Source organism: Callospermophilus lateralis, chromosome 2 (assembly GCF_048772815.1).
Source record: "Callospermophilus lateralis isolate mCalLat2 chromosome 2, mCalLat2.hap1, whole genome shotgun sequence".
In the NCBI taxonomy this organism is placed as follows: Eukaryota; Metazoa; Chordata; class Mammalia; order Rodentia; family Sciuridae; genus Callospermophilus; species Callospermophilus lateralis.
In genome coordinates, this window is record NC_135306.1 from 137,299,795 (window position 1) to 137,312,198 (window position 12,404).

Here is a 12,404-nt window from a genome sequence, read left to right on the forward strand (position 1 = left end):
AGTCTCTGCCATTCATGGAATGACTCAGACACCTGAGTTGAAAGAAGAAACACCACCTTTACCTCCATCCAACAATAACAACAAAATCAGTAAAAACAAAAATCTAATCTTTATCTAGTAGTGTTTAATATGAGATTAAATACCATAAAGTGCCTAGCTTCTTCCCCCTGTGAAGGCGCCAATAAACACAACACCCTGTTAAGAGAAGCAGGTTAACTTTGTTAGGGAAGTGTTATCAGCCAGACCATTTTATAGTTGAAGAAACAGAGGCTCAAACACCTCTATACTGTTTAGGTACAAAAATTACAACAATAACCTAGCACAAGCAAAAAGGCAACAAGACTTTTATCTTGTGTTTTGGATTTAGAAACTCTCAGAAGCATTTTCATTAAAATGAAAATGGGCCTCTAGGTTACCTTGTGCTTTCACATCAGGTAAAATCAGGATTGGACTTCAGGCAGGGGAGCATACTAATGGGTATTAGCATGTACAGCTAATGCCATTAGCCAAGGGTGCATTTAGAAGCCATCACTGCCTCTTGCATTTTCCGTGTAACATGACTTGATGCAATGATCTCAAAATACATCAACAGTTTAGACATCCACACAAAAATTAAGGGTAAGTAGTTATATTTCAGATTGGTTAGTAAGGTAGTGTAGTAAAACAGTTTGGCAACAAGAAAGTGCTTGTCTCCTCATACTGAATATGAGGAAACACATCAGAGAAGTTCTAAAAATTGTGAGAAAAACAACACAATTTAATTTTACTGGAGAACTTCACTCTACTACTTTTCACCTGAGAAATGATATGATATTTTATTTTAGCATACAGGTAGCAAACATTCTGTATTTCTCTTTTCTGACTAGCAGGAAGACAAAGCAATTTATTCTAAAGTAATTAAATACATAACATATTTTGGATTCAAATGCTTGCTCCATATTTTCTCTAAATTAAAGCTTGTTTATTTCTTGAAACTCTATTTGTATTTCTGATTTTATATTTTCCTGTAAAGAGTTATACCCATCTGGATTGCCTAGGTAATGCCGCAGTAAAAGACAACTTCAGGTCTCAGTGGCTTGAAACAATGAATTTATAATTTCCGTATACACTACAAATAACTTCATGGGCTGAGGGGAAATTTGCCTCTGCTCCATCCTTCACTATAGACCTAGGCAAGAGAATTCCTCTCTCTGTTTCCATGACTGCTGAGACAAAGAAAAGAAGATGGGGAACTGAGCATTCACTTTTGTTGCTGCTATATAAGGGTGAGACTCATCACCTCTCACATTTCACTGATCAGCAAAAGTTAGCCAGCCAGGCCTAATTTCAAGGACGTCAGAAGTAGTGGATACCTACCATTTGCTGAGTAGAGAACCATAAATTTTGTTAATCTACTAATGACCACTGCAAAACATGTTCCATTATTTTTATTTCATATCAAGGCCACAGAAGTAGAATATAGCAGAGGACAAGAAACCTATGCTGGATTGAAAACCTGTGCTTCTTCTGCAGTATTATGTTATAATGTAAGATACATGCAAATAGGAAAATTGCCCTCTAACAAATTCTACCTGCTAAGTGAATCCATCAAACACTACTCCTGTATCACAAATTAAAATAAGTACATGTACTTTTATGAGGGATCAAAAGGTAAATTTTTTTGAAGGAAGAAATGAGGATGAGGGGAAATAAGAGAATTTATAGGTAGTATATAGAAGGGTATACTTATGAATCATCAAGTAACTGTCCTTTTGTCACATGCTTCATTTTAGAATGTTCAAAGTCATTTTAGAATGTTGACTAAGAAAAGCTGTTTTTCATCCTTAGGAAAATATAAACATCGACGAAGCCTCCAGGTGCCTGGTGAAGCACATACTTGCCAATGAGTGTGATCTAATGGAGTCCATAGAGCCGGACCTGGTGAAGCCCCATCTCACCCCACCCAAGGCTGTCAGCTGCTCCAGCTGTGCTAAGTCCTAGTAGGCTCCTCTGCTGGCCTGTGATGAAGATAACCCCATGATCCCATGAATTGAGCCTCAATTTTTACCATTTTGGGTAAATGTCAGGATAGGGAAGCATATGTGGCAAGCCAAAGATCTCTGCCTGTATCTTTTCTGTAAAAGAGAAATAATAAATATTTGTTTTATGTTTGTTCGCCACCATCAGCACAGTGTTTACAAGCTTTTTAAATATTTAGTCTGTTACAAAATTGTGTTGAATAGCTGAGCAAAATGTTGCAGGGTCAGAATCAGCCCTGGTATTTGCTCCTTTAAATCAGCAAAGGCCTCAGGACTTAAAGAGAAGGGGATAAGAGCAAACTAGCTGTCAAGTTAAGCATTGGTGTTTGCTTGCCCTGGTGTGTCTTTGTTCAGACTTCAATACATTCTGTGATGGTCTGACAGGCCTATTAAATAGAAATGGTATTTTCTCCAGAGATGACCTCCATTCTTGGCAGACCTGGGAGTTGTCTATGATTTAGCTCTTCAGAGTCATGTACACAGGCTTCCTGTGCTTTTGTTGTCTGCATTGTCATTTGCCGTGCCCTGGATGTTGGTTTAACTGAAAACTTTATGAAAAGACCTGCACTCTCTATGTGCCTTTCTGTTAGCTTTCTCTGAATCTGTGGGACTCTTCTGTACATGTAATATATATATTATATATATATTTTCAGAAGCAAAAAATAAAACATAAAAGATGCTGTTTCCCTATTTTTGGAAAGTGCTTTAAGTTTCTTAGTATTGTGAACCCCCCACCCCTGCCCTTTGGCAGTGAAACCATGCTTCTCAAGATGCATTTCTAAATTTTGTTTCAGAAAGGACATGAGAAATTGGGATAAGTCTATTCTATTTACATCTGCTATTCATATCAGTATTTAGGCCAAGAAAATAAGTAGTATGTATACATTTTTGGTTAATCACAGAAATATATCCTCAATTATCAAGAAAGTGTCAGACCAATCAACGTAAAAAGAAACAACTGAAACACTTATGGTGCTGCCTTGCTTATCACAAGGCTGTGGTGCTGATATTCTGCAAGTAGCTTGTATTATTTTCCTCTAATAATCATATCAGTGGAATACACTCACAGCAGCCTTATCTTTTGTAACAGATATTTTTTCTTACATATTCTTGACATTCACTGTTTCTATAAGTACCAGCAATATAGCTTCCTATATAAGTCTATATAAGCCCCCTCTTTGTACATTCTCTGGCTCTTGGAGCAGCCAGTCCGCAAGTTAGGCCAGGAGTGCCAGGGAGTCAATGTCTCCAGGAACAACTCTCAGCCAATGATAGCAGATGCTGGGGGATAAATACTCTTAGGTTCCTTGTTGCTCAAATTGAGCAATTCTGAGGCATGCTCTGTGGACTCTCAGAGGTCTTCAGTGGAATTAAGTCCCTGTTTCCCACAAAGGTAATCTTTCCACATGCCTCACCCTTAAATTGGCTTTCTATCCCGTTTCATCCCTTATCTCCTTACTCTTTTACCTTGATTCATTTTCCAAATAAATGGCATTAAGTCAAATCCTTGTCTCTGGGTCTTCTTCCTAGGGAACACAACCCAAGTTAGGTAAGACAGAGGAAACAGGAAGCTTCCTAGGAAGCATATCCTTAATATCAGCTTTCAGAATTCAATCGTTCACCACCCAGGTGATAGATAGCAAGGAACCATTTCTGGTAGATAATGTTGTAGGGCTATAGCACCATAATTGTCAAAAATCTTGCTTGGTGGTAATGCTATTGCAGTTGTGTTTGAAAGATTAAAATATTGCGAAGTTTGTTAGTTGCTATAGAAATTCTAAAGGAAGAAGGGAAATACTTCAAAACATTGGTATAGGCAGTGATATTTTGGATTAGATCTCAAAAGCACAAGCAACAAAACCAAAAATGGACAAATGGAATGATATTAAACTGAGAACCTTATACACTGCAAAGGAAACAATCATTAGCATGAAGTCCCAACCTACAGAATGGAAGAAAATATTTGTGAAATATTTATCTGATAAGGGATTAACATCTAGTATATATAAATACTAAAAATGTTCAACAGCAAAAAGCCCCCCCCATCAAAAAATTAGAAAACATATGAATAGATACTTCTGAAAAGAAAATATGCAAATAGTCAACAAATATATGAAAAAATGCTCAGCATCATTAGCCAACAGGGAAATGCAAATCAAAATCACAATGTCATTTTACTCTAGTCAGAATGGTGAAGTCAGAATGGTTTTTTGCATCTCAAAAGCAAAAAACAACAAATGCTGATGAGAATGAAAAGGTAACTCTTATACACTGTTGATGGGAATGTAAATTAATACAGTCATTGTGAAGAACAGAATGGTGGTTCTTCAAAATACTGTAATAAGAACTATCATATGATCTAGACATCCCATTTCTTTTTGTTGTTGTTTATAAATTGATATCTTTTATTTTTTAAAATTTTGTATTGTTCTTAATTTTAATTTGTTATATATGACAACAGAAGGCATTACAATTTATATTACACATATAGCACAACTTTTCATATCTCTGGTTATACACAAAAGTAGAGTCAAATTTTTCGTGTCTTCATACATGTACTTAGGATAATGATGACCATAGCATTCTACCTTCTTTCCTACCTGTAAGCCCCCTCCCTTCCCCTCCCTTCTCTTCCCCTTTGCCCTATCTAGAGATCATTTAATCCTCTCATCCTTACCTCACTGAAGCATATTATGAATCAGCATTCTTAAATCAGATAAATCATTTGGTGTTTATTTTTTGAGGATTGGCTAATTTCACTTAGCATTATATTCCCCAACTCCTTCCATTTACCTGCAAATGCCATGATTTTATTTTCTTTTAATGCTGAACAATATTCCATTGTGTATATATACCACATTTTCTTTATCCATTCATTTACTGAAGGGCACCTAGGTTGGTTCCACAGATTAGCTATTGTGAATTGTGCTGCTATAAACATTGATGTGGCTGTGTCCCTTTAGTATGCTGTTTTTAAGCCCTTTGGGTATAAACCGAGGAGTGGGATAGCTGGGTCAAATGGTGGTTCCATTCCCAGTTTTCCAAGGATTCTCCATACTGCTTTTCACAATGGCTGCACCAATTTGCAGTCCCACCAGCAATGTATGAGTGTACCTTTTTCCCCCACATCCTCACCAACACTTATTGTTATTTGTCTTCATAATAGCTTCCATTCTGACTGGAGTGAGATAAAATCTTAAGAGTAGTTTTGATTTGCATTTCTCTCATTGCTAGAGATGTTCAACATTTTTTTCATATAATTGTTGATTGATTGTATATCTTTTCTGAGAAGTGACTGTTCAGTGCTCTTTTGTCACTAGACACCCCATTTCTGGGTATATACCCAAAGAAAATGAAATCAGCAAACTAAAGTCCCATGTTTATTGCAGCACTATTTACAATTGGCAAGATGTGGACTCAATGTAGGATGAATGGCTAAAGAAAACACTGTATATAAACAATGGAATATCATTCAACCATAAAAAATGAAATTGTGTTATTTACGCAAAATGTATGGATTAGAGAACATTATATTAATTAAGATAAGCCAGATGTGGAAAGACAAATGCTACTTGTTTTCTCATATATGTGGAAGCTAAAAAATTTAATCTCAAAGAAGGAGAGAGTAAAGTAGCAATTACTAAGAGGCTAGATAGGCAGGGTGAAGAAAGGGATAGTAAATAAGGACCCAAAATACAATTAGATAGGAAGAAAATGTTGTGGTATTTCACAGCACAGAAAACTGTTATAGCTCACAGGAACATACATTTCATGAGAAATATATTCAAGAAGGCTCATACATGGTAAGGAGATGAAAATGCTTATCACCAAATTTGATGAGTGCACATTGTATATACATATTAAAATATCATACTGTACCCCATATATGTGTATAATTCTTATGTGTTAATTTTAGAAAAGAAATATAGACTGGCAATGTAACTTAGTGGGAGAGCAGTTGCCTAGCATGTGTGGGGCCTTGGGTTTGATCCTTAGTGTGCACACATGCGCGCACACACACACACACACACACACACACACAAAGAAGAAATAAATTATATAAAAAGAAAAAGAAACTCTGAAGGAAGAAAAATATATGTACTCAGATTCACCAATAGCACCAATACTTCAATTAGGATGTAGTGTGAAAGCTGAAGACCTTTAAGCAGCAGCCAAAATTACCCTTCTTTTCTTCATTTCCAGCACAGATGATGCTGTTAATCAGTCTTTAGATTTCATTTCAGGAGAAGCTGAGTAGTAAAGGAGGCTAAATTCAAAGTGCTCACAAATGTCTGCCGCTAAAGTGAGTACCTTATAGGAATGGAAAGGGACACTGAAAAACAGGATGAGATATTTGGGGGAACATCTTTGAGTCTTGAAACCCTAGGTCCTTTTGAAGAGTGGAGAATGGATAATTGTCCTGTAAAAGCCTCATCTCAGTAGGAATGTTTTAGGTATTGCTTGCCTCTTTCAAGTTCTGTTCTCATTTCCCATTATTGCTTCTAGACAAATAATTACGGCCAAGGGTAGTAGAAAGGGATGATCTTTGGTTGCTTGACAAAAATGGATTATTCATCAAATGAATTACAGAATCTGGCTAATAAATACCAGTAGCAACCTGGAGAATATTCCAAAGAATTGACTTTGACATATTGAGATATTGGATCAGGGAGGAGAGAATATAAGACCAGATAGTAGAAAATCTATTTCTATAATGGCACTCCTTCATGAGTTAGATTTCAACATTTTGGCAAGTTCACCTGTAGTCTATCTTAATATGCTACTGAACTTGAAGTTTGCAAATGATGTTGGCCTAAATTAAATGATGTGGAAATTCTAGAACTACCCTGTCAAAGTATCATCAGAGAAGAGATCCAACTTCACACAAAAATGGAAGTATTAGAAAATATCTAATTGAAAAGCTAGGTAACCTGCGAGCTGGTTATTTTCTCCAGCTGAGTTTAGAAGCTGCTGTCTTTACAAAAACAATAAGAGGTCTTCCAAAAGGAGAGATGCAACATCAAGAAGAAGCTCAGTGGTGGCTGTTGTCTATAGACTTGGTTCAAGATTGTAAAGATGTTGCTGTATTTTGATAGGAATAACTCCCCCTACATGCTTAAGAAAGATGTGGTCCTGAAATGAATGTGGTAAATTGTAATGTCCTAGGAAAGCTAAGAACAAAAAGCAGAAGCACCTAGGTAATAACTATGGAATCTCTAATCCACTTTCTTTTTAAATATTCACTGAAAGGTGTTGTTTGAGATATGTATTTTAAAATGAGAACTGTCTTCTAACCCTCTGAAAATTATATGTATAACAGTTTTCAAAATGAATATTCATTGATTCAGTGGCCCCCTCACTCCCCAAACAAATATTTATTAAACAATTACTATAATCCTAACACTTGGGGTAGGCACTGTTGTGCAGATATAAATGACCAAGGTATGATCCCAGATCATTAGGTATTTTGGTCAGGTAGGACATTCAAACATGTAAACAACTCCCCTAATTTAAGAAAGAAGTCTAATCTAAACCCAGGTATTTCTTCCAAAACAAAATTTGTTTCTTGATGCAGGAATTGGAGCTGAAATTATGCTTCAGGAGACAAAATATATGTTCCTGCCATTCTCTTCCTAGAACAGAGATCAAGCCACTCTAGATAAGTTCATTCAGCAGACAAAAGCAAAGGAAATGCCCATATGCCCTTAGCCCTTAGCATATGGCCTGTTGTTTGGAATATTGGGGGTTTTTCCTTGAATATTTTAGCTATCCTCAGAGATGAGTAGCCTGACAGTTTGTTCATCTCTATAGAAACAGTGAGTAGAGTTACTAAAGTATACATAGGAAACCAGTAAGCAAAATAAAGATCCAAACTGCAGCCAAATTCCAATGTCCATGCTTCTAAACATTATGATAAACTATCTCCTCTTTTTTCATTTTTATTGGTGTAATAAAATTATACATAATGGTGGGATATATTGTTACATATTCGTACATGCATGCAATATAACAATATAATTTTACCAGTATCATATTTTTTAGCATTTCCCCTTTCCCTCCCAACCATCTCTACTTAGATTTCTGAAGGTGACAACAATCTCTATGTAGAATGCAATGCTCAGCCTAGAAGATGATAATGGAGCTTGCCATTTACAAGATACCTCTAAGCACTTCTCTTAATTATTAGAGGTATTGTCATGAGATAATACATATAAAACACTAGACATAGTGTCTAAAACATAGCAAGTAATCAATGTGATTTTTATAAATTCTGTCTATTAGTAAAATTAAAATAGTGTAAACAAAGCTATCTGATAAAAATGGCATATATTTTTGGGTGTGACAAAAATGAGCTCCAGGGCTAGCCCAGAGGCAAAAAGTTGATTAACAGTTGAATAAGGTTGGGGGCATTGGTGGGTGACAGGTGAAAATATGTTTTATTTTTAAGATGATAAAAATATTGTATAATTAATTATAATGACAATTATACAACTTTGTGAGTACACTAAAATCCATTGAATGGTATACTTTAAATAGATGGAATATACAGAATGCAAATAAATACTAATAAAGCTTTGATAAAAAGAAAAGTCATAGAGGACACAGCAATATAAAATTATTGTTTTTCCCAGTTCATTAATTTGGCATAACTGGCCTATTGTCCTGGTGTTATTCCACAGGAAGGAATATAAGAGGTGCCTTTTTACCAAGCCTGTCATCTGCCTCATTAGTCATCACCTCTGAATTCAGAACTTGCTCTCAGATGTTGGAACAAGCATTATGCATGGGTTTAAATTCAGCTGCATCTGAGATGTTTCTATCTGAAAATGTTTTTGACTTTCTGAGATCAGCAAACAAAGAAAATGCCTTGATGCTAGAAGAAAAAGAGCATGAGACATTCTAGAACAAAAGGTCACAAGTGCCCATAGACAAAAGCGGAAGTCTCAAACGTGAGGGTAAAATGCCTCTGGGAAGTGTGCCTGCAAGTATTCACTGCATAGATGAGTCTGAAGTTTTCCATTTCAACAAATCAACTTATTTCCTTCAATTTGACTGATTTTTCACAATATTAATCCCCAGGCACAGACCGTATACTCCTAAATGGAATGTACTCACTGAAACAGTAATGGTAGACTTAAGACTGGAATTTAAAATTCCAGATGGCTCAGATTATGCTTTCCATTAGAACAAAATTAACTTTCAGAGGAACTCAAAGAAACCTTATGGAAGTTGTTTTTAATGTCAAATACCAAAGAGTTGCTGTTACTTGTAATAAAAATAAAATACCTTCTGAGTTGCCTTGAACTGAACTTTTAAGAAATTACCTCATGCCAGATGTGAAGCACCAATCAATTTATATTTATTGAACTCTTTAAATCAAACAGCTATCAAGTTGCTACTCTGAGCAACTTGCTGTGTCTGGGTGCATTGAGTAGGTCACATGTCAAAGTCTCTAACAAAATGCATAGTATTAATATATGTTAGTTTCCATTCTGTGATGGTTGTTGTCATGGGAACATGAGGAATAAAAAGTCATGGTCCCCTGCTCTTTAAGTTTGGAATTTCCTTGGAGGAAGAGGGAGTGGATTAATAAGACAGACAAAAGATACAGTTGAGGATCAAGAAAAGAATATTGTTTCTGTTTCTACCACATGACATTCTTCATTTTGCTATCTTTATCATCATAATAATTGTTAAAAGCTATTTATTATTCATAGCTAGATCCCATATTATGCATTTTTCAAATATAAATGTCATTTAATCATCATTACCACTCCATTGGGGATGAATTTCAAATGTCATAGATAAGAAAACAGGCTTATAGAAAAAAAGTCCACATGTATCACATAATTCTGGCAGAATTTCTGGTCAGTGTACATGTGCTCCTGGCCACAATGGACTAGTCCAAGGATTTTATTCTTCCTGGAAAATGTGACAGATCTGGAGGTGTGCCTGTGATCTAAGCTGCACCATGCAGAGTCTCTGTGCCTTTTTCCCAAAGCTTTAGAAAGGGAGTTGTAGGGATGGCCATCATTTTCTCACGCCATGGGCAGTTAGTTAGGTGAACACATATCAATTCATAGATCCACTTCAGGCAGTGAGAGAGGAGGGCAGAGAGGAAGGACAACCCCATCTGAGTCTTAGTACAGCTATGTGTTAATTCTGATTCAACTTTTAACTTCCTTGCTACAAGAAGCAATGAATTCGTCTTTGGTTTCTTTGTTCACTGCTTAGGGGAGACTGAGTTGATTTTCTGCCACTTGTAAATCAAATGTTACTAATACAGCCAAGTGGCCATTAAAGGTGGAGCTGTATTTGTATCCATATATCTGTCTACATAGTCTGCAAGGTCCCAGCTCTTGACAATAGTGTTTATTAAAAATAATAACTACCCAATTGATCAACAAACATAGGAAAAAATGTTCAACATCCCAAGCAATTAGAGAAATACAAATCAAAATTACACTGAGATTCCATCTCACTCCAATCAGAATGACAATTATCAAGAATACAGCAACAATAAATGTTGGGGAGGATGTATGGAACAAGGTACACTCATACATTGCTGGTAGGGCTGCAAATTGGTGCAGTCATTATTGAAAAACACAATGGAGATTCCTGAGAAAACTTGGAATGCAACCACCATTTGACCCAGCTATCACACTTTTTGGTTTATACCCAAAGGACTTAAAATCAGCATACTACAGTGATGCAGCCACATCAATGTTTATAGCAGATCAATTCACAATAGCTAAACTATGGAACCAATCTATGTTCCCTTCAACAGATGAATGGATAAAGAAAATGTGGTATATATAAACAATGGTGCATTACTTATTGTTTAAGAAGAATGAAATGGTGGCATTTGCCAGTAAATGGATGGAGCTGGAGAATATCATGCTAAGTGAAATAAGTGAATCCCCAAACCAAAGTCTGAATGTTTTTTCTGATATGCGGATGCTAATTCACCACAGGTGGGGATAGGGAAGAATAGAGGTACTTTGGAGGAGGCAGAGGGGAGGGAAGGGAGGGAAGGGGTTATGGGGTTAAGAAGGACAGTAGAATGAATGGGATATTATTACCCTATGTGCATATATGACTACACAACCAGAGTGATTCTACATCATGTACAACCAGAATGAGAAGTTATACTCCATTTATGTATAATGTGTCAAAATGCATTCTACTGTAATATACAACTAGTTAGAACAAATAAACAAACAACTGTCACTGTGGAGATTTTTTATAGGCATTGGAGTCTTTGTTTCAAATATTTATTAGTAGACATAAAGTACATAAAGACATGGTTGGTAGAAGAATATATGCCTTTTGATAATATAGATTAAGTGGTCAGTATTACAAAATAAATAGATAAATGGTGGCCTATGGAATGAAAACAAAGCACACAGATACTTTTGGAGGAATAAATGACATGATATTACTTTAAAGAATAATGTAATAGTCATAAGGTCTCATAGACAGTATATCACCTAATACTTAAAAGTTAATATAAAATGTCTTAACTAGAGTATGTTCACATATAAGAGTCAGGAAGCAGGTTTTCTTAAAAGTTCATAAAGTAAGGTCTGGAAATCTATTTTAAAGAGAGAGCAAGAGCAAGAGAGTAAGAGAGAGTGCACACGTGAGAGAATATTGAGAGGAATTAAAGAAGAATGAAAAATGATTTTGTGCAAGTGCAAAATGATATGGGGGTATTACAGAACACACAAAAGGAAGCACAAGAAGGAATTTGATAAATATTTTACACATTGGTTAATTTTAAGAAACGTAGTTTTTTTTTTTTTTCTATTCTCTCTGGCAAGGGAAACAAAATAAGAAAACATAGGATAGCAACATTCAGAAAATGTTCTGCCTAGACCTAAGTACACAAAGAACAACAGTGAGCATATTGGGGAACACAATCATTTGAACATAACAAATAGATAAAATAATGTTTAATCATGGTACAGAAGAATCATAGTGAATTAATATTCAAAATTCTATTTATTTACTACTGGCTTTGTATCAGCTACTTGGCCTTTATAGCAACACTACAAAACAATCATTATTAAACCAGTTTTAGAGATGAAGAAGCTATTGTGGGAGACTGTTCCAAGGTTATACAGCTAAAAAGTGAATGAGACATTACTCAAATTCAAGACTGGCTGACTCAAAAGATCTTGCTTTGCTATGACTCAAAAGACCCATTTTTCTTTTTCTTTTTTTTTTAAGTTTTTTTTTTATTGGTTGTTCAAAACATTACAAAGCTCATGAAATATGACTCCATATGACCATTTATTCTTATGACCATAATTTAAATGGCACAAATTTTTAATTATATTTTTATTTTGTGTATCAGTTTCAGTAAAGACACGGACATTATAC

At 35.5% G+C, this 12,404-nt stretch overlaps 1 protein-coding gene across 1 annotated transcript in view; it reads left to right on the top strand.

The window, feature by feature from the left end:
• Rab38 (RAB38, member RAS oncogene family) overlaps nucleotides 1-2,165 on the top strand; it is a 55,832-nt gene extending 53,667 nt beyond the window's left edge. Inside the window, exon 3 of the mRNA XM_076843899.2 lies at nucleotides 1,828-2,165. Coding sequence (XP_076700014.2) covers nucleotides 1,828-1,980 — 153 coding nt within the window. The 3' untranslated portion in view covers nucleotides 1,981-2,165. The remainder of the gene's footprint in view (nucleotides 1-1,827) is intronic.
• The last annotated feature ends 10,239 nt before the right edge of the window (nucleotides 2,166-12,404 follow it).